This window comes from Panthera uncia (genome assembly GCF_023721935.1).
Source record: "Panthera uncia isolate 11264 chromosome B2 unlocalized genomic scaffold, Puncia_PCG_1.0 HiC_scaffold_24, whole genome shotgun sequence".
In the NCBI taxonomy this organism is placed as follows: Eukaryota; Metazoa; Chordata; class Mammalia; order Carnivora; family Felidae; genus Panthera; species Panthera uncia.
In genome coordinates, this window is record NW_026057580.1 from 36,536,282 (window position 1) to 36,559,328 (window position 23,047).

At 39.9% G+C, this 23,047-nt stretch overlaps 1 protein-coding gene across 1 annotated transcript in view; it reads left to right on the forward strand.

The window, feature by feature from the left end:
• The window catches only part of CD109 (CD109 molecule), a 161,706-nt gene that overhangs the window by 12,150 nt on the left and 126,509 nt on the right, over window positions 1-23,047 (forward strand). Inside the window, exons 3-6 of the mRNA XM_049653909.1 lie at window positions 8,435-8,640; window positions 12,030-12,108; window positions 17,075-18,957; window positions 20,059-20,231. Of these exons, the coding sequence (XP_049509866.1) occupies window positions 18,884-18,957; window positions 20,059-20,231 (247 nt within the window). The 5' untranslated portion in view covers window positions 8,435-8,640; window positions 12,030-12,108; window positions 17,075-18,883. The remainder of the gene's footprint in view (window positions 1-8,434; window positions 8,641-12,029; window positions 12,109-17,074; window positions 18,958-20,058; window positions 20,232-23,047) is intronic.

Sequence of the window (23,047 nt, forward strand, 5' to 3'; positions counted from 1 at the left end):
ACTAAGTTGCACTATAACACGTCTCAAGAATTCTTTCTTGACCATTTGTTCCCAACCCCACTTCAGCAGGTTTTTCTGTGGACTTCAGTTTTCAGCTCATTTGGGTAAATACCTGGGAGCACGGTTGTTGGATCACATGGTAATAGTATGTTTAGTTTTGTAGGAAAACACTGAGTTGTCTTCTAAAGTGACTACCATTTTGCACTCCCACCAGCAATGAATGGGAGTACCTGTTGCTCCACATCCTCACCAGCAATTGGTATTGTCATTGTTTTGGAGTTCAGCCATTCTAATAGGTCCGTAGAGGTATCTCATTGTTTTTTAGATTTGCAATCCCCTATTGACATATAATGTTGAACTTTCTAAGTGTCTCTTTTTTCCCCCTCTGTAACAGTTCTATACCTGTCTCCTCTTGTCAAGTCATTTATTTGCTAACGAAACCAGCCATTTATTTTGTGGATTTTTCCACATTCTGACAAAATCATGATTGTAAGGTACATGGCTTTTTGATAGAGATTTTGTGTCATCATCTTCATGTTTGAAGAGAACACATACAAAAGATTGTATTGGGTGGAAAGGTTTTAAGATTCTACTATATTTTACATATTAACACTGAAATTTAATATTTTTAAGGGCACCTGGGTGGCTCAGTTGGTTAAGAGTCCAACTCTTGATTTTGGCTCAGGTCATGGTCTCACAGTTTGTGCGTTCAAGCCCTGCGCCAGGCTCTGTGCTGGCAGCATGGAGCCTGCTTGGGATTCTGTCTCCCTCTCTCTCTCTCTGCCCCTCACCCACTTGTGCTCTGTCTCTCTTTCTCTCAAAAATAAATAAACATTAAAAAAAAATAAAATATTTCATTTAGTGAAAACCATAAAATCTAATGCGTATTTTTATCGCTAAACTTCCCATGTCATATATATTTTTTGGGATTGATAAATTGTTATCAAGATGCCTAGTATTTCTATGGAAACTGTCCCTCAGTCTAGGTAAACTTGCTGGTGCTGCTCAGATCAATTCCTACACATAAGGGATCTTTTAAGTTCTTTATCACATTGCAAATGATAGGAATAGTTCCTTCTGCTGTCTCCTGACCAGGGTTGATGTATATTAATTAACTTATTAACAGTGTAATAATTTGGATCTTGTGTAAGTTCAAAAGGAATACAAAAACAATACCAAAGCATCACACAGAAATATACATGGAACTTCAGTGTTGCCTAAGGAAACCCTGCATTCTTGTAATTGGATCCTTGAGAATGAATGGAATTGCTGGAGATAGTTTCAGCTATCTTGAGGAAACAAAATTGCACTAGCAATTATTTGCTCAAATCTTAGGAAACTTGAAAACTTTTCTGACAGGAGCTGGAGAAAAGTAGGGAAAAATAAATCTTTTCTTTTCTGATAGTTCATTATAAACCCAGTATGTGTAAAACAAACAAACCTGGGTATCCTGAAAGTAGAATTTAGAAGTGCTATGTCAGTTGGGAAAGCACGTGACTCTTGATCTTGGGGTTGTGAGTATGAGCCCCATGTTGGGTATAGAGACTACTTCAAAGAAATCTACAAAAAAAAAAAAGAGAAAGAGGGGTGCCTGGGTGGCTCAGTTGGTTAAGCATCCTACTTCATCTCAGGCCATGATCTCATGGTTTGTGGGTTCGAGGCCCTCATGGGGCTGTATGCTGTCAGCCCGCTTTGGATCCTCTGTCTCCCTCTCTCTGCACACCATCCCCCCACCCCTCGACTTGTTCTCCCACTACCCCCCTTGCTCGTTCTGTCTCAAAAATAAATACACTTTAAAAAAAAGTTAAAAAAATGCTAGCGCATTTCTTTCTCTTTTCTGTAGTAATCAATGGAACAATAGCTGTTATGGTTTCTAGATATGGCTCTAATTGTAGATTTTTGCTATTCCTCTTTTTTTCTTTTTGAGTTGCAATGGTTTTAAAACAATTTAGAACTGACATGTTTATCATCCATAAAATGGAATTAATACCTGGCTTCAGTTTAATGTCTACTACAGTTTATTGGGTGGTTTCCTGTGCCAGGTTCTTTATCTTTATGGCTCTTCCCAGGTATTATCTCTATTTGACAGACAAGGACCTTGAGGCTTGGAGATGGTAAGCAGTTTGCTCATGGACACAGATGGTAAGTGTTGAGGAAGGATCTGAACCTAGGTACTACCTTCTCAAATTCATAAGTTTATCTGAAGGTTTAAGTAATATACAAGATGGCAAAATATCCAGAGCAGGGTAGTGTTCCATGAATGCTGATTCCTATCCTCCTAAATCGTGAGGAAGAGAGATGCCCTTTCATGTGTATTTTCCTTTCCTCCCTTTTTTGCACTTAAACATGTGAGATCAGTTTTTTACTAAGCATTATCTTAAACTGGGCTTATTTTAATAAATGATTTACAGTCAGCAAGTAGAGAAAAATTTTTATGGCATAAAACCAAAACAAAAAGTAAAAACAAACAAAACTCCAATATATGAGAGGGTAGCACTGATTAATTCCAAATTAGAGGCTATCATCATCATGGAGTTTTGGGTTGATGATACTTTTTTTTTTCCTAAATATTTTATTATGCTTCTCTTAACAATAAGGACATTCTCTAACACAATCTCAATACCATTATCACATCTGAAAATGTTATCAATAATTTCATAATATCTTCTAGTGTCCAGTCCAAATTCACTTTTTCCAACTATCTCAAAGGTGTCTTTATTTATTTATTTATTATTTTTAAAAATTTACATCCAAATTAGTTAGCATATAGTGCAACAATGATTTCAGGAGTAGATTCCTTACTGCCCCTTACCCATTTAGCCCATCCCCCCTCCCACAACCCCTCCAGCAACCCTCAGTTTGTTCTCCATATTTATGAGTCTCTTCTGTTTTGTCCCCCTCCCTGTTTTTATATTATTTTTGTTTCCCTTCCCTTATGTTCATGTGTTTTGTCTCTTAAAGTCCTCATATGAGTGAAGTCATATGATTTTTGTCTTTCTCTGACTGACTAATTTCACTTAGCATAATACCCTCCAGTTCCATTCACGTAGTTGCAAATGGAAAGATTTCATTCTTTTTGATTGCCAAGTAATACTCCATTGTATATATATACCACATCTTCTTTATCCATTCATCCATCAATGGACATTTGGGCTCTTTCCATACTTAGGCTATTGTTGATAGTGCTGCTATAAACATGGGGGTGCATGTGTCCCTTCAAAACAGCACACCTGTATCCCTTGGATAAATGCCTAGTAGTGCAATTGCTGGGTCATAGGGTAGTTCTATTTTTAGTTTTTTGAGGAACTCCATACTGTTTTCCAGGGTGACTGCACCAGCTTGCATTCCCAAGGTTGATGATGCTTTTTGAGTGCATATAATCTAGAGGTAAAGCTATGAAAGGGCCATGAATGGTCCCTATCCCAGATGACTTTGCATGAATAGGGCTCCAGATTTAGGCCTGGGCCTGAAATTCCTACTCAACACTACTCCAGAGTCTGCCTGGTGGCTTGCTGTTCCCTACAGCTGCTATTTCTGGAGAGACCTGAAGTTGGGAGATCATTCAAGTTTATCCTGAGAGTCCCTGGTGTTGGTTCAGAGTAACCTCTTTTCATACCACAGGTCTAAATACAATGGAAAATATTTTGGAATAAATAACCTAATCTTACTTACAGGTTTTTTAAGAAGTAACCTAGTCTTACTTACAGTCTCTAAGAAGTATGAGTGAAAGGTATTTTTAGGATCCTTTTGTTCTAAGGTTGAGCTTGGCATTATTTGAGGTTATCTTCAATTTTTATTGAAGGAAATTGAAATTCTTTTGTCCACCCTGATGTCTACAGTGATGAATATAAGACTACTCAAGATCAGTATGGTAATCCTAAAATCTCTGTGGTCTCATTTTTTGTGTCCTTCATAGCATTCTACAAGGCTGAGCCAATCATCTAACTGTGGCATAAGCTGAGGATACTGATAGTCCATTTCACTGATGTTTAAGCAAGTAACATTGAAACAAATGTTTTATTTTTATTTATTTTTATTTTTTAATGTTGGTTTTTGAGAGAAAGAGAGAGAGAGAGAGAGAGAGAGAACCAAGGGAGGGTCAGAGAGAGAGGGAGACACAGAATCCAAAGCAGGCTCCAGGCACTGAGCTGTCAGCACAGAGCCCGACACAGGGCTTGAACTCACAAACCACGAGATCATGACCCGAGCTGAAGTCAGATGCCTAACTGACTGAGCCCCCCTGCACCCTGAAACAGTTGTTTTAAGGAAACTCCTAATTATATAACAAGTATAAGAGTTACATTTCTTTATTATTGGAAACATCTTGCCATAATAATTTTATCAATAACTTTATTGCCATGTCACATTGTAACAGGAATGTCTACTTCCCTTTTTTTCCTTATTTTGACCCAGGAAGCGTGGACTCTGAGGCACAGAAAAGGATGAGGTAGATCATGTGGTGACTCTAGTAACATGTTGCATAAACTGCTATGACCACTAGGTGGCAGGCTGATGCAGAATGGCAGCACCCTGGGTCTCTGGAGGTTGTTAAAAGTCTGGCTACTTTTCTGGCCACTCGCATGGTGGTAACCATTTGCAGCAGGCTTTTCCTAGATTCAGAATGAAAGTCAAATGAGTTCTGGCATCTATCACTTTATGGACCTGTAGTCCCAGTTACCATCCCTCCTGATTTTTACTGTTAGACCTTAACATTTTTTTTTCATGTTTATGTATTTATTTATTTATTTTTGAGGGGGGGGGGGGGGGAGAGAGAGACAGAGAGGATGTGCCCACCGGGAAGGGGCAGAGAGAGAGAGAGAGAATCCCAAGCAGGCTCCGCGCTGTCAGTGCAAAGCCCAATGTGAGGCCTGAACCCATGAACCATGAGATCATGACCTCAGCCAAAATCAAGAGTTGGATGCTTAACCAACTGATGTACCATCCAGGCACCCCTCTGCTTTTAGACCTTTAGGTTGAAAAGAGTAAGAATCCTATTCCAGATAGTAGAGCTGTTTCCTAACTATCCTAATGTGATTTCAGGGCCCTTTACACAGACATCTAGAACTCAGAGGCGTTGCTGTAATATTCTGAGCCTTTTATTAAAATTCACATAACCCTGTAATGAAAATGTAAAACATTACAGAATTCAGAAGTGGTGACGAGAATTGTAAAGAAGGGCTTATTAACTACAAGCTCTGGAGAGACACTGCAGCCCTGACAAAATTACCTTTCTTTTCAGTGTTTATGAGATGTCAAAATGTTTCAGTCTAAAGTGGCTTCCAGTCATCCATCCTTGGTTGGGATCCAGTTCTTCTCTTTTCTGCCATACACCTTCCTGCTTAGCAATGGTATTGACTCCCATAGTGGCATTCAGTGTCTCAACTAAGACAGAGCAACTTTTGTCCCCATGTTTCTTCAGATTGGACAAAGTCTATTTTTGGCCCAAACTGATCTGCCTTAAATGATCTCTATGGGAGTGATGTTGTCTGGTTCAGTTACTGCCTGTGATTCTTGAATCTTCTTAGACTCTACTCTCCTTTCCCTCAACTCCTGTGTTTCATGGCCCTATCTCTGGCTCCAGTGCTAACATATACCCCTCAAGAGTGGTAGCTTGTATTCTTGCTCAGAATTCCAACTCTGCCTTGTTCATCCTGTCACCATGTTACTGGCTTGTCTCTACTGCTAGCATCCAAACTTCTTGCCTATACTACTCTTCTATTTCAAGACTCTTGATGCTGTCACCATTGAGTCAATTCAACTCTACTTTTTCCACATCTCTATGGTTACTTGATGGAAAGTAATTAATAGGAAATGCAAGAGACTCTGCAGACAAACTCTTAGAACAAATAAGAGTTCAGCAGGGTTGCTGAATATAAGATTAATACACAAAAATTAATGGTATTTTTTATACCATCAGTAACCCATTAAACATTGCAATAAAAAATACCGCTTACAATAACATCAGGGACCATGAATCTTTAAAATTTTTTTTAACATTTATTCATTTTTGAGAGACAGAGACAGAACATGAGTGAGGGAGGGGCAGAGAGAGAGAGGGAGACACAGAATCTGAAGCAGGCTCCAGGCTTTGAGCTGACAGCACAGAGCCCAACGTGGGGCTTGAACTCACGGACGGTGAGATCATGACCTGAGCTGAAGTCGGACACTTAACCGACTGAGCCACCCAGGCGCCCCTGAATCTTTTTTTTCCCAATGTTTATTTATTTTTCAGAGAGAGAGAGAGAGAGAGAGACAGAGAGAGAGACAGAGAGACAGAGAGACAGAGCATGAGTGGGAGAGGGGTAGAGAGAGAGGGAGACACAGAATCAGAAGCAGGCTCCAGGCTCTAAGCTGTCAGCACAGAGCCCAATATGGGGCTCGAACTCACATCACAAACCGTGAGATCATGACCTGAGCTGAAACCAAGAGTTAGACACTTAACCGACTGAGCCACCCAGGCGCCCCAGGGACTATAAATCTGACAAAGGATATGCAGACCTTTATGGAGAAAAAGCAAAAAATGTTATTGTAAAACATAAAAACATAAATCTAGAGCTATACCATGCCCATGGATGGGAACATTCAATTTCATAATGGTGTTGATGCTCCTTAAGTTATCTATAGGTTAAATGAAATTCAAATAAAAATGCCACAACACTTTCTGCCATGGAACTAGACAGACTCTAAAGTCAATATGGAGGAGTAATAGTCAAAGAACTGCCAAAAGCAATTCTGAAAAGGAACTAGGAGAGGTGATTTACATATTAGACATTAAAACTTAATATAAAACTATATTAATTAAAGCAATGGTGTCTGGTCCAATGATAGATAAATAGGTCAGTAGAAGAGAAATGAGAGCTTAGAAATAGACTGAAGTATTTGTGGCAGATTGATATAAATATATTAGTTAGAATTTCTTTCTGTGAGAGACAGAATTCTCAAAATGGCAATGGCTTAAACAGGATAGATGTGTATTTCTTTCTCACCTATTAATGCAGAGGAAGTGAGGGAGCAACTTTTTATACCACTTCTTATAACTTTTTATACCACTGTGCATGGCCAAATTTCCTAAACTCAACTAATGGCTCAGGATGGTTCCTCCAGCTCTAGCCAACATGTCTGTATTCCACCAGAAGAAAAGAGGTTTAGGAAGGAAGAAGGTATGTCTCCTCCCTTTGGGGACATTTCCTGAAGTTTGCATACATTACTTCCTCTAACAACTTGTTGGCCAGAACATGGCCACATTCTGCTGTAAGTAAGGCTGGGAAATGTACTTAAGTCTGAATGCCCAGGTTTCCAGTTAAAATTTTTGTTACTATAGAAGGAAATGCAGACAAAATACTGAAGAACTAAAAGTCTGTTCAGGTGGCAATACAAATCAATTAAACAAAGAATCATTATTTAACCCATTTATTGGGACAGTGGATTCCTATGGAAAAGTAAAATCAGATACCTTCCTCACACTGTATGCAAAGAAAAAATTTTTATGGATTAAAAATCTAGACGTGAAAAAAACTTTAAGACTACTTGAAGAAAATATGGGAGAATATCTTTTTGACTTTGCAGTAGGAAGAGATTATTTTTTAACAGAAGGCACAGCCCATGAAATAAAAGTGTGACAAATTTGCCCATACCATAAATACAAATTTCTGTACCACAGAGGAGAGAATAAACAAAAACTAGAGAGACTGAGGGAAATATTTGTAACTTATACATTAGGATAACATTTCAGTCCAGCACACATAAAGTTCCTACAAATCTGTGAGAAAAAGACAACCTAATACAAACGGGAGAAAAGATCTCATGAGGCCATTTATAGAAGATGAAAATTAATATGTGAAGATGTACTCAACCTTACTAGTATGAGTACTGAGTGGAAGGGTGTATTCTAAATGACGATGATGGTTGCTTCTGGACAGACAATGTCAAATATCTAGTGAGGGAGAGGAAGAGAATGGAGGAGAGAACAAAGAGGTAGGTGTTGAACTTGTCAGGAGTTGTCACATAATTTTTTAAGTTAAAAAAAGAAAGGAACAAAGCCAAACCACAAAACCCTCTCAGTTGGGTTTTTCTCAGCTTTGCCCACTCTTGGACGAGACACACTGTCTATTTATCCATTAGTCCCTGTGTGTACAAAAGAGAGTAGAAGGAACAGTACTCCCTGCATCATCCTGGCCCCTTGCCATGGCTGAGAAGGTTGACCCACCATTTGTGTAGAAATCCTGTAGCTCCAATTCTCTTTGATGCTATATCTCTATGAAGGGAAATGCAGGCATCTTATCTTGACTTTTGAAGAAGAACCCTGCTCATTTCTTTTCTTTGCTCATGCAAAAGGAGAGCATGCCATGTTCCTTGTCTTCAATAAACTTCTGCTACACTGACTCCTCAGGACATACAGGATACCTAAGTCAATTTGTTTTCTCTCTCTTGGCAGGCCATCCTCCCAGCTAAAGCCCAAGAATTCTTGATGAAGTATCCAGTGGTCCTGATCCATGGGTTGTGCCTAGCTAATTTAAAAAGAAAAGGAGGGTCACCTGTGTGGCTCAGTCAGTTGAGCGTCTGACTCTAGATTTCAGTTCAGGTTATGATCCCAGAGTCCTGGGATCGAGCCTTGCGTCGAGCCTTGTGATAGGCCCCGCGGTGAGTATGGAGCCTGCTTAAAATTCTCTCTCCCTCCCTCTGCCCCTCTCCCCCACTTGCATCTGCTCTCTCTATAAATAAATAAATAAATAAATAGAAGAAGGAAAAATTAATAGGGAAAAAAGGTAGTATGCAATAATAAATTATTTCAGTAACTGAAAGAGGCATCTGAATGAAGTCCTCATTAATATATGATTTTTTAATGTATTGAAAATGAAAATGTCATCTTTCTGTAAGAGACTAGTTCAATGGTGGTAGAGTACCAGGCCCTATAGGAGTCAAAGTATATATTTGGTTCCAGTGAAAGCAAGGAATTGAGAACAGCAGCTGTGTGGCTCTTGGGCCAGCTGACCCTGGGAGGGGAGCAGAAGCCAAAATGAGCTAAATATGTATGAATGCACACAGGCTCAGGCTGAGTCCTGAGGTGGGAACTGCATGACAAAAGCAAGTCTAGCTTTTATGGATGAACTGAAACTAAGATCTGGAGGCAGGTCAGCCTCCAGAAACTAGGCACTACAAACCCAAGGATATGGTTGGCTTCGTGACTCATTTCTGTTTTGTTTCCATTTCAAATCATTTTTATTTTTGTACATTGAATACTTGGTTTATATTCTAAATATATTAGAAACAGATTTATGTAATGCTATTTACACAGGTTTTATTCTTTTCTGTTATACAATTCCTTTTTCCAAAAATCTGTGATTTGATAAAAGTTCAATAAGCAAACACATTTTAGCACATGGGAGTAAATATATCCTTATAACATCCCTTGAAGCTTGATTGGATGAAACTTATGATTAAACTATGACGGGGGGGGGGGGGGGCAGGGCGCCTGGGTGGCTCAGTCAGTTGAGCATCCAAGTCTTAATTTCGGTTTAGGTCATGATCTCATGCTTTGTTTGTGAGATTGAGCCCCTGGCATGGGCTGTGTGCTGACAGCCTGGAGCCTGCTTGGGATTCTCTCTCCCTCTCTCTCTGTCCCTCCCTGGCTCACACACATTCGCACATGGGCACACACTCTCTGTCTCTTGACAGAAAGAAAGAGAAAGAAAGAAAGAAAGAAAGAAAGAAAGAAAGAAAGAAAGAAAGAAAGAAAGAAAGATTAAAAAAAATACGACAGTGGAAATGTATGCCGTAATCAAAAGAAAAAATATTGAAGAATGGGTGGAGAACTTGCTTTCTCATTGACCTCAAGGGTGTGCTGGTTTTGTGGGGGCAAGACAGGATGTGAAAGATCACCTTTCATGTTCTGGACAGGCATGAGAGAGAAGTGGCAGTGGGAGAGCTTTGAGGCAACAGTAGGCTCGCCATACAGCTTGCCAACCTCGCCCAAGGGGAGAATCCCATGGGGAAAGGCTTGACAGGCTGGCGCTGACTCAGGAATTCCCTCCCACAAGGAGATGAACTGATGGGGAAGGAGGCATTTGGAGCAGTCTAGGGCTGCTACAGCTGCTTACTAGTGCGCTCCAGATCCAGGTACCTTGTACCTATCTTTCCTTCTGTTCTCCTCAGGTGGCTTTCATCCTCTGAGTTGCAAGGTCTGATGCCTGCGTTCTGGGCAGGTTGGAAGCAGACAAGCCAAGGGCCTGCTCTCTTGGGGTGTTGCTTTTTTATTCAGGGAGAGAATGCATTCTCTGCAGTCTTTTTTTTTTTTTATACACACTCAAATATATATTTATTCATGCATATTCCTATATATAATTGTTCTTACAAGTCTTTTTTTGAATGTATCGTCGTGCAGAATTATGTCACTTGGCCACGTCTAGCTGGATTGAAACTAGAAAGGTGTATTTTACCTTTCCAGCTCTGAAAAAGGAATATATGGCAGAGGGAGTCACTGGATCACTTTTTGGTAGTCAATATACAGTGTTCATTTCTAAGGTTACACAGGTGCCAAAAGTGAACAATGAAAATGAAAAGCAAGGAGAAGCCAAGAAGTTAAAATGTTGGTAACAGAACAAAACAAAGTATTAGGTCAATGTAACAATTAACCTGTGGTGTGCATATACTACTGGTGAGGTTTAAAAATCTTGACACATAGTGTGAAAACAATTACATATGCACATAGTTTAAAGATTCAGATAATTCTACAAGACTTGGTAGAAAAACAAAAGAAAACCCAGCAATCCCCATTACCTACAATTGTCTCTTTCTAGAGGAAGTCATTTTAAACTGAGGATTTTCTTTCCTTGCATTTCTAGTTCCAGTTTCATCTTTCCACTGGCTCTCCATCTGTTCATTGAAGTCTTACCTAAGTATCTTCCTTAGGCTGTGGTAATTTAGGACGCAATTTTTGGTCATAATTTTCGTTTTCTCTGTGATGATATTTTTCTGGTGAGTTTTATTAGCTATTTTTCTGTTTAAGTTTTTTCCTTTTTTTTTTTAAAGTTTATTTATTTTGAGAGAAAGAAAGGGAGAGAGAGTGTGCACATGAGCGGGGGAGGGGCAGAGAGAGAGAATCCCAAGCAGGCTCTGTGCTGTCAGTGCAGAGCCTCATGTGGGGCTTGAACCCACAAACCGTGAGATCATGACCTGAACCAAGATCAAGAGTGAGATGTTTAACTGACTGAGCCACCTAGGTGCCCCTTAGTTTTTTTCTTTTAAACTGATTTTTTTGTTTCTTCGTATAAATCTTGTTTTGGTACAAAAATATTTTCATTATGGAAAATTTTGAACATATACAGAAGTAGAGAGAAGAGTAAAATGAATCCCCATATACTCATCATTCAGCTTCAACAGTCATCAACTCACAGCCGTATAATTCCATCTTTGCCCCACCTGCTTATCCCTTCCTGTATTGTTACTTTTTGTAGTAAAATATACATAACATAAAATTTACCATTTTAACCATTTTTAAGCATAATGGTCTTTGTCATTAAGTACATTAGCATTGTTGTGTAACCACCACTACCATCCATCTCCAGAACTATTTCATCTTCCCACACTGAATCTCCCTACTCGTTAAACAATAACTCTCCATTCCTCCCTCTCCTCAGCCCTTGGCAACCACCAGTGGAAGGTACTCTCTATCCCCATAAACTTGACTACTCTAGGTACCTCATACAAATGAACTCATACAACATTTGTCCTTTCATAACTTGCTTATTTCCCTTAGTTAGCATGATATTTTCAAGGTCCCAACCTGAGCATGAATTTCCTTCCTTTTTAAGACTCAATAATATCCCATTGTAAGGATACATCACATTTTATTATTTATCCATTCATCAAGGACACTTGGGTTGCTTTCACCTTTTGGCTATTGTGAAGAATTCTTCTGTGAACAAGGATGTACAAATATCTGTTTGAGTCCCTACCTTCAACTCTTTTAGGCATATGCTCGGAAATGGATTATTGGATCGTATGGTAATTCTATGTTTATTTTTTTTTAGGAGCTGCCATACCATGTTTCACAGTGGCTGCACCATTTAACACTCCTACCAACAATGCACAATGCACCTTTCAACAAAGGTTTCTACACCCCTTTCTAATACTTGTTATTTTCTGTTTTGTTTGTTTTTGTTTTTATAATTTTTTAAAATGTTGATTTATTTTTGAGAGAGAGAGGGACAGAGTACGAGCTGGGGAGGGGCAGAGAGAGAGAGGGAGACACAGAATCTGAAGTTGTGCTGACAGCTCAGAGCCCAATGCAGGGCTCAAACTCATGAACCAAGAGATCATGACTTGAGCTGAAGTCAGACACTTAACTGACTGAGCCATCCAGACGCCCCATGTTTTTGTTTTTATAATAGCCATCTTATAGGTCTTGAATTGGTTCCTGTGTTATTTATGAAGCAAATCCCAGATGTAATATTTCACCCACAAATATTCAATATGTATTTCCAAAAGATAAATACCCTTTTAGAAAATAGAACTCAAAAAAAGAAAATAGAACCCCAATGTAAATAATTAATAAAATTTTTTAAAGTATCATCCATTATCTTGTCAGTATTCACAATTTCAACCATTCAGAAACATAATAACTTCTTTTTTAGGTTTTTGGTTTGTAATGGAACCAAATTTTTCATAATATATTGCTATTAGTTGTGTTTTAAGTCCCTTTAAATCCATAGTTTCCATTCTTTTATTTTTCCTTGCAATTTACTTGTTGAAGAAATTAGATTGTTTTATAAAGTTTCCTGTGGTCTGAATTTTGTTAATACATCCATGTAGTATTTAATATGATCCCCTATATTTCCTTGCAAATTGGTAGTCGAATCTAGAGGCTTGATCTGATTCGCATTCAATTTTTTGGCAAGCCCACTTAGATGGTATGGGTTCTTCTACCGGGAGACATACTATCTGGATGTCTCCTTTTGTGATACTTAGTAGGCATTTATGATCATTGTTTAGGTCTGCATGATCTATGGTGGTTGCTATTAGTCACATGTTGCTTTTTACATTTAAATTAGTTCAAATTAAATAACATTAAAATTCAGTTTTTCAGTTTTACTAGCCACATGTCAAACACTCATAACCTTGTGTTGCTCATGGCTACTGTGTTAGGGCAGATGCAAAGCATTTCTGTCATCACAGAAAGTTCGCCTGGGCAGCACTGGTCTAGATCTATTAATTCATTAAGGGTGTGTTTCGGTGCTGCTCTAATTCTCATATTCATTTTACATTTATCAGCTCAAAAACTTGTATAAGGAGAAATGTCCCCATATCTACTATTTAGTTACCCAGTGATACAGTTTGTATAGGAAAAGCAGAATAAAGCTTAATTCCTTCCCTTTAGTGAGGTCGATTCTGTAAGTTATAGATCAATATACCATGCTTGTATCGACATAATTATGTAATTATTGTTTACTGCAGACCCAACTAATGAATTACAGCTATACTTCCCTTTTTATTCAGTTTTTTTTTTCCTTGAGCATCTAATTTACTTTACCTTTTATTGCATTATCTTACAATATTGTTGTCTCAATTTTCTCCCCCAATTTTCCATCGTGTTAATCTATTCTATTAAGATCTCCCTTCCCCCTCTCCCCCCTTGAGATCTTATTCTTAGAATTCTTCCTGTTGAAACTTCTTTCTTCATTGCTGTTTGGGGTTATATATACTTTTTCCTGAGTCTTACAACTTCCTTTGTCTTGGCTTTTTAAAATTGGTTTGCTAAATATGTCTTCCTAAAGTAACTTCCTAAAAAGAGTTTGTGGAAGACAAAGTTTCGGAGCCATTCCATTTCTGGAAATATTTTTATTCTATCTTCACTCTTGTTTGATATTTTGGTTGGACATAGAATTCTAATTTTAAACTCTGTACTGTCATATAGAAAGTTAAAGATATGTCTCATTATTATTATCCCTAGTTAATTTCAATATCATTCCTTGTTTTCCAGTGGACAGGGATTTTTTTTTTTCTTTCTGTTCTTGGGTAAAAAAATTCTCAGGGAATATTTTGGTGTTCTGTGCAGCATTCTATCGATATAGGTCTCAAATAGATGATGTATATAAATTGACATTAATTTCATATATAATATTTCTGAAATGTTACAAATTTGAGTGTGTAAAAATTGAACAATGAACTCTAGGATGTGGTGTGTGCTCTAAATCAGCAACTAATGTTTCTCCTAAAGCCAGTTTCACTGGTCTGAGAATAAAGGGGTGGAAATAAGAGTGGTTCCTCTTTTACCTCTAGTGATCCACTACTGAAATTTTTGCTTCCAATTCCAGAGTAACATTGGGCTCTGCTGGTGTAGAGGTCTCAGTTTCCAAGAGAGCACTACTTCTAGTAGGGGACTGCAATGTTTCAGCTAAACTGGTGGTTGAGATTGCTATCCGGTCACTTGGGGCTCCTCATGTCAGTGGATCAATAGCCAAAGAAGAGGTTACTCTATCTATTGGCAGGAGTGAGTGAATGATCCTGCTTGTCAAGGAGTTGCCACCACACACTGAAAGTCTGGAGTATTTCTAGAATGCAGAAGATATACTGGGGCATCTCTTAGTTTTCCCAGGTCCCATGATTAAGATCAATAGAAAACAATACGATATAGGAAGAACTGCTAATGGCCCAGATCCTTCAGGAATGAAGATTTGGGTCACCTCACCACACAAACAACCATGCAAAGAAGTTAGGTGCTTTTTGAGAGCAGAGAAATATGTAGTTGAAGAAGGTAGTTTATAAATACCATCTACTTCCATGTGACCAGTAGCAAAACTGAGGACTGTACCCTCATTTCTCAAAGTGTATTTGCACTTCCCTCTTGTTTTGCTGTAAATACATTTGTGTACATATTAACCAAATATTTTTTTCTCCCTGTCATTCTTTTATCATATGTGTTAATAGTAGCTATTAACTTATACCTTGGTATTGTATAGGATCTCAAAGTGAGAATGTGATTCAGCTAGATGAGGCATGAACAAAGTCCAAAGATGATTAAAGGAATTTTGTATCCCCTTTTGGAAAGAGGTGTAGGTTGTGTTTGGTTGTATGAGGGATAGTTGTCTCATGCTAAGTGAAAGTATGACTTTTCTATTGTCTTTTTTTGTTTGTTTTTTTTTTTTTTTTTTGAAGTTAATAGCGTTAAAAGGAATAAGACACAGATGTCAAGTTGATGAGGCACAGACTTTGGTAGCTTTGTACTGTGGCAACTTATCTAAGATGGAGCTAAATTTCTCAGAATTCCCCTCCCTGTATGGTTCTGAGTTGGAGTTGGTTGCAAGAGACGTTCTGTGTGAACTTGGAAGCCAGTAGTGAAGCAGAAACCATATTGCTTACTCTCTGAAGGTCAGTGCAAGGTGTTAGGCAGGTGAGCCACTTGCTCTCATTGTTACTGATCTGCTAAATCACTTTGTGGGTATGGGGTGGCAATGGGGCCTATGTTTTTTCAGTTGTTAGATCTCCTCCTTGAACTTTTCTGACTTCTGGGCTAAGTGCATATGTAGCTCTTGGTGAAAGATGCCAGCTTCTCTTGCAGATTACCCATGACAGCACAGTTGGAGGTGCTAAGAGAGACCTGGGTTCCAGTTCTCCCTCATGTTTCCTTGTTCTTGTCCACATTTAGCTCTCCCCCATGCCCCTCCCCCCCCCGGCTGACTTAGAGCAACTTTAGGTTCAACACTAGACACAGAAGCAATGGCTGCTCCACCAGCTGCCATGATTGCGTAGGATCAGTCTCATACTGGTTCTGCTTTCTCATTGAACCACACCCTGAAGATAGGTCAGGAGGGACACAGGAGCAGTGGGGAATTCTTATGCCAAAGGCCATTCAGTTTTCATGGGAGGAACACACATATTTTTTTTAGTATTAAAATTCATGAATTTTATTCAGAAGAGTTTCTAAGATGCTCCCTTACTCGCTACTTAGTAACACAATACCATTTTATTGTTTTCTTCCAAAATGAAAATGACAATTATATTTATTATGGAACATTTGGTAGATACAGGTAATTACCAGGATACAGATAACATTTTGGTGAATATCCTTCAATTCTGTCTTTAGTGCATATATCTATAATATATATGTATACATAAACACACTTTATTTTTATGAAAATGGAATCATATTTAGATTCTGTTTTATAAAACAGGTTCTCTATCCACACATCAGCATATCATGAATGTTTATCTCTAGATAATTAGTCTCCAATTCAAGAACTTAATTTTTAATTACTTTGCAGTGTTCTGTTGCATGGATATACCATAATTTATTCAAGCCAATCCCTTATTTTTAGCCTCAGATTATTTTCAATTTTTCTTCATTGATTAAAAAAGCCTCTGAGATGAACAGAGATAATCCTTTTAAAACATTTAAAAAAAATTTTTTTTTTAAGTTTATTTTGAGAGAGAGAGCAGAGGAGGGGCAGAGAGAGTGAGGGAGGGAGAGAGAGAATCCCAGGGATGCTCCATGCTGTCAGAGCGGAGCCCGATGTGGGGCTTGAACTCACAAACCGTGAGATCGTGACCTGAGCCGAAACCAAGAGTCAGACGCTTAACCGACTGAGCCACCCAGACGCCCCCTTTTTTTTTTTTTAATTTTTTTTTTAAGTTTATTTTGAGAGAGAGAGCAGAGGAGGGGCAGAGAGAGTGAGGGAGGGAGTAAAACATTTTTATTGAGTGCTCTGTACCATGCCTATAGTAGCTTCATCTCTATGCAAATCTACATCACTAAATTTCTGTGTGATTAAGCTTTTCAACAAGTGTGTATTGAAAGAAGGAAGGCATAAATAGAGAGGTACATTTGTTTAAGATTGGCACAGATTTAATTTTATAAAATAACTAGGTCAGCGGTGCCTGGATGGCTCAGTCAGTTAAATGTCTCTCTCTTGATCTCCACTAGATCATGATCTCCCAGTTCATGGGTTTGAGCCCCACAAAGCCTGCTTGGGATTCTCTCTTTCTTCCTCTCTCTCTGCCCCTCTCCTGCCCTTGCTCTCTCTCTAAATAAATAAACTTAAAAAAATAAATAACTAGGTCATTCTAAACTTTTCTATAGGTCTTCTTGGAATGCAACATTTGGAGTCCCTCTTACATCTGCTTGCCTCTAGAACAAAGCTGAACTTGTTGATCCATCCCCGTGAAGTGAAGCTTGAAAAGAATTCTCTCCATGTTCCCAAATCCCTTTTTAAGTCAAAGTGCCTCCAAATTGCCTCTCCTTGTAGACCTTCTGTGACCCACAGTATACTGGAGAAAAGCAGAATCTCAGTCCCCATCCCAGAAATAGCGCTTGCATTTTCATGTGGTTCTCATACGTGTTAGAGTTTGAGAAGCACGGATTTAGAGCTCCAGGCTTGGCTCACACTTGACCCCGGTCCTCCTCGCTGAACAACAGAGGTAAGGAGACTAGACCAGCGGTAATAGTTATGTTAGGGACAGGATCTCTACCCAAGGATCCACTCAGACACTTTTCACTATCCTCAAGCCCTGCCTGCACAGGAAGCCGGCCACTAAAGATAGACTGCCTGTGGGAGACATAGGAACATAAGGGACCTCTGCTAGCTGTGCAGCAGGGTGAAAAAGGGTGGAACAGGAAAAGGAGGAAGGCAAGTTCCTGGATTCCAAAAACCACAGTTTGTCTAGGTGCTACTTTCTCCCTTATTTAGCACATAACTTTGTCATATGACATCCCTTTGCTGACCTCTTTTCCTTTTGCATTTTACCCCGCATTCAAAAGTCACCATCTAAAACTTTTCTCCATGGGTTAGAAACTTTAAGTTGTCAGGGACTGAATGTGCCCTGTTTCCAACAGTTTCTGGCAGTTCTCTGCTTTTATGGTGTAGTCATGGTGAAACCTGAGTCATCTGAAGATGGTGCCAGTGCCAAAGAACTGGGGAAGGAGCTTGTTGACAAGCCAGGATGGCAAGGAGCTGGGCTCAAGTAACTGCTGGGCACCCAGGGCCACTGTCCTATTGGGACAGGAGAGCTGCCCCAATCCTAAATGTGTTTATACAAATTTCCCCAAACTTTACAGTTCTAATGAATACTTTCTGTAGCAAGAGTGTTTAGAGACGGCCCAAAATATAAAGCATCTCCCCGGAAAATTGTTTCTCACAGTTCTGAGTAGCAACACCTAGCTTTTGCATGTGCCAGAATTCCTTTTTTTCCTTTTCTCTCTTTCTTCCTTTTTTTTTTTTTTTTTTAAACTGAGAAACCACAACATTTTCCTGGACAGGCAAACAAAATAACCTTAATTTGTGTTTTAAGTAAAAATCGTTTCCCTCCTGTTTCATTCACAGACATTAAACTATCCAGAAAGTACCTTGGTTTGGCCTCGTGTGTGTGTGTGTATATGCGTGTGTGTGTGCCATTTCTCTAAAATTATGACTCATAGTCTGGGGGACAATGATTGATTTTTTTCCAGTTCACATAGCTGCTCTGAATTTCTCCTCACAAGGATGGGCCTGTTTATTCACTCTGGGCATCGTTGGTAGAGCGCTAGTGTAAACAGCCCGAGGAACCCGGTGGGCTGGGGAAGCGGGCGCCCTGTGTTCTTCGCGGGGAGCAGGGATGCTGGGGGCCAGGTGGGGCCGACCGCATTTAGAGACCGCTTTCGGACCCCCCCTGGGTTTGCGATGCCTGCCGGAGCAGCCAGAAGCGCCATTGTGATGCCGGTGGGAGGGGTGGAGCCACTAAGTCCCGTCTCAATTTAGACTTCTCACTCCGCTTCTAGGCGCGCCCATTTCAGATTGCTAAACTCCAGAGTCAGGGGAAAAAAAAAAAAGCGGGGAGGAGGTGGAAAGCCACACCCCGCGGCGCCCGCGAATTTCCCCAGGAGCCGACGGTGGCTCAGGCAGACGCGGCCGAGATGCGGGGCCCGGGGCTCCTGACCGCCGCCCACCTCGCGTGCGTGTGGACCGTGGTACTGGCCGCGGCCCCCGGGTAGGAGCGCGGGCGCGGGGCGCGCGCGGGGGGCGGGCGGACGGGCGGGAGGGGGCGGCGGCCGTGCGGCCGCGGGTGGGAACCCGCCGCGCCGCGGCACTCCCTAGCCAGGCACCGACCTGGAGGCTTGACCGCCTGTCGCCTCAGCGTGCTTCTCCACGGGACAGTTACTTTTTCCACCCGTGAAGTTGTTGAAGCGTCTCTCTGACCGAAATTACTTTCTAGAGAGTCCTTCTAGTTTTAGTCCGTGTCGCCTCTGCCTTTTCCTCAAAACAATTTTTTTTTTTTTCTTCTCCCACACAGCGTGCCTTCTTCTCCCGAAGGCACATGATCTATTTTTTCCTAACTGTTCCAACTTCGGCATTGGCAAGGTGGGGCTGCAGCGACTGAAGTGGTTCAGGGGCAGACACTGCAGGAAGATAACTAATGAGACAAGCCGCATATTGGAAAGTGCCCCACTCCTAAAGGGTTTTGCAGTTGAGCCTTAGCCCCTGGCTTGGGCAGAGAAAGTGCTGTTTTTGCTGACTTTTATGCCCTGCTACCCCTGGGCATTTTACCACTGGCAGTTTAATTTCAGATGGTGTCTTTCAATCAGTGGTATTTGTTAGATGATGTTTTCTGGGGCAGATGCCCAAGGACGAAAGTTTGAATAAAACCCGCAAAGTGTGTGTGGGCGCGCGTGTGCGCGTGTGCGCGTGTGCGCGTGCGTGGGTGTTTAAGCCAAAAAAAAAAAAAATCACACTGGGATGAGGTTGTCTGTAAAGGAGAAGCTTAGAGGCTTATAACTTTGCCACTAACTTCTGCATGCCACAGTGTATGCCATCCTGTGCTGTTTGTGGCTTATAAAATGGAAATAACACATGCCCTCCTCTAGTGTACAGGAATTACTGCATTAAAATTGATTTATGGGATTTCTTGTTTCCATAGCATTTCAGTGCAGTTGCTAAATGGAGAAGTGGGGGCAATACTGGGATAATTGGAACAATTGGAACTGACACAGTATGGAGGGTCTATCTCACTGTCTGTGAAATTTGAGGATTGGAAAAGAATGCAGATGTAAAGATAAGAAATTGTGTTTTTCTCTTGTTGGGAACTCTTTAGGCCTAGGTTTCTGGTGACAGCCCCAGGGGTCATTAGGCCTGGAGGAAATGTGACTGTTGGGGTAGAGCTTCTGGAACACAGCCCCTCCCAGGTCACTGTGAAGGCTGAGGTCATCAAGATGGCAGCCAACCTCACGGTCTCTGTCCTGGAAGCACAGGGAGTCTTTGAAAAAGGTAAGATAAACAGCACAGAGTCTTACCCTTCTGTAGTAATAATTGGAGTATGTTAATAAAGCCATGTGCTACGGTGGGTAACAGAGAAACCCCAGAGTTGCAGTGTTTTATGTAGTACACTTTTAATTTTTGCTCCTGTGGAGTCTAAAATGGTGTTCTTGTATGCTCTTCCAAGAGACCCAGGTTCCTTCCACTTTGTGGCTCCCTCATCAACATGTGGCTTCTGAGACTTCAGGGAAAGAGCACTGAGTTTCTCATGTGGGAGGTTTTTATGGGATAGGCCTAGAAGTGGCTCATTATCAATTCTGTTCCTCTTGTGATGGCCCCGTGGAGCTGCAAACGAGGCTGGGAAATGTAGGCTGGTGACTGCCCAGAAGAGGAAATGGGCAAACTTAATAGTCTGACACAAAACCGTATTTATATAGCTTACATAAACCATATGCAACTGTGTTTCTTTATATTTACTGAGTGCTAAGGATGTTAATAAATAGGCTTGTGGAAAGGAAAAGAGCTACACAATGTTAAAGTCCAGTTTTATGGAATATTTCTTAATTTTTAAAGTACGGGGGAAAATGATATAAATGTGGGAGCCATTTGTGAAAGAACCCACTTCCCTTAAGTTTGGATTCTAATCTCGTTTAGGGTTAAATTGGCTCAGTGAATGTCTTCTTTTTCAATACTAAGGGAAAAATAATTTTGGGGGTAAATACCTTAGCTTTTTTTCCATTAAAATGAACCTTTATAGTATTTTTTTTTTTTCTAATTGAAAGAGAAATATATGCTCAGTGCTTACAACCTGATAAACCATCCTGGAAGTAAAGGAAATAAGCAAAGATCACCCATAATCCTAACCACCTAACTATAAGCACAATTAACTGGAAGCATGTTTAGATGTTTAGTCAGAGGGCAGAAATTGAGGCATCAATGCCTATAATGTTAAGAGTTATCTTAAAAAATTAATTTAAGGGCACATAATTAAGAGTGGAAGGGATTTCACAATAGTTCATTAGATTAATGTTTATCCTCTACCAGCATAGAGAAGTTAACACTATCGTGAAAGGAGATAAAATCAAAGTTTATCTATATCTCCACCAGAAGTTGACTGACTAGGTGGGTAAGTTTGGGATAGAAGTCAGCAAGAAGTGGTGTGTACAGGGGCCAAGCCACTTTGTCTTTCATAGGAGAAATGTAAGGAAAGGAAGGTGGGAGGCCTTGTTTCCCTGGAGAGGAAATGTAGATTAGGGCTAAAGATCTGAGATTGTCTTAGCACCAGTTGCATGATCTCCTGCAGTAACCTAACTGTTCCGAGCCTCAGTTTCCTCATTTATAAAATGGGGGTGATGAAACTTACTTCCCAGGGCAGGTGTAAAGTGAAAGTCAGTGTCTAGCATCTATTGGGAATTCAGTAAACAGCTGTTAATATTATAAGTAGTAATACTGAAGAAGATGCAGGGAGCATTATTTCCTTTTTATATGGGAGGAGACCTCTGTTTTTGTTTTTGAATTATTATTTCTGAAAATGAATGAATCCTGGTCTTATGATAATGGCTAAAGAAAATATTGAAATACTAAGTCAGGGAGGATAATATTTCATGTAGTTCCACATTCATTATTTACTAACTAAAATTTATCATCTTGGCTCTACTAGTGTGGCAGTTTTACTGCAATGCAGAGGTCCAGAATAACATGGATGATTTTAATAAATGTTTGGGCTTTGCTGAGATGTTTGCATGTTCTTATTTTAGAATTTCTACTGCATTATCTTTTCTGCAATCTCCTTTATCAGGCTCTTTTCTTTTTTCTGCAAATAGTACCAACACTGTGGTGGGGGGAAGGGGATATTGTGGCTCATTTTTAAACTTTATTCTTAGATTTTTCTTTTGGGAAGAGAGTTGGTCATATGCCTCTGGGAAGGCTAATGTGCTCAAGACTGCATCAGACAACACTGTCCTGAGAGCAGAATGGATCTTTGAAAAAGAGAGAGAGAAAATGTACCTCTTTCAATGGGTGTTTTTTGACTCTGTTGACGTACAGTTTCATTGAAAATACCATTTCTGGGAGTACTCTCTCTCTTTCAAAGGAGAATGTTACTCTGTTATCAGAGGCTATGAGTCATTGTTCTCAAAGCAGATGCTTCCTGTAATGTTAGGACCTAAGGACCATGACTTTTTTTTTTTTATTTGACTTCTCCAGTTGGAGCAGTACATAGACAAATGAGCATTTTAAATCAGTGCATCTTCGACATCCAGAGATCCTCCTAGGATTCAATGTTTTCTCCCTTGCCACATAAACACAAACACATAAATACACCTTAGGTCTGATTATTTCATCACTTTCTTATGAGGGCCTCCAGGAAAAGGTTGGTTCTAATAAAGATTCATCTTCCAGCAGAACCGGGTAAGGAGGGGGGGACTATTTCTGGGTGGCTGTTTCTAACAGTCCTGGTGTTTTTAGAAATTCCTGGGGCAGAGCAGTGTTCCACCATAACCAGAATGCATTTGTAACCTAATTCGTGTCAGAAAGGATAATAGCTAAAGGATTCACATTGCAGAATATGCCTTAAAAAAGGGATGGATGAAACAGGTGAAGGGGATTAAGAATACACTTAATCTTGATGAGCACTGAGTAATATATGGAACTGTTGAATCACTACACTGTACACCTGAAATGAATATAACACTGTCTGTTAGCTACACTGGAATTAAAATTTTAAAAATGGAAAAAATAGAAATAAATTTTAAAAAAGTCAGGAAAGTATGGCTTGTCCTCAAGGAAGAGTTCATTTATTTGTTTGACAGATACAGGGAAAATTTTGT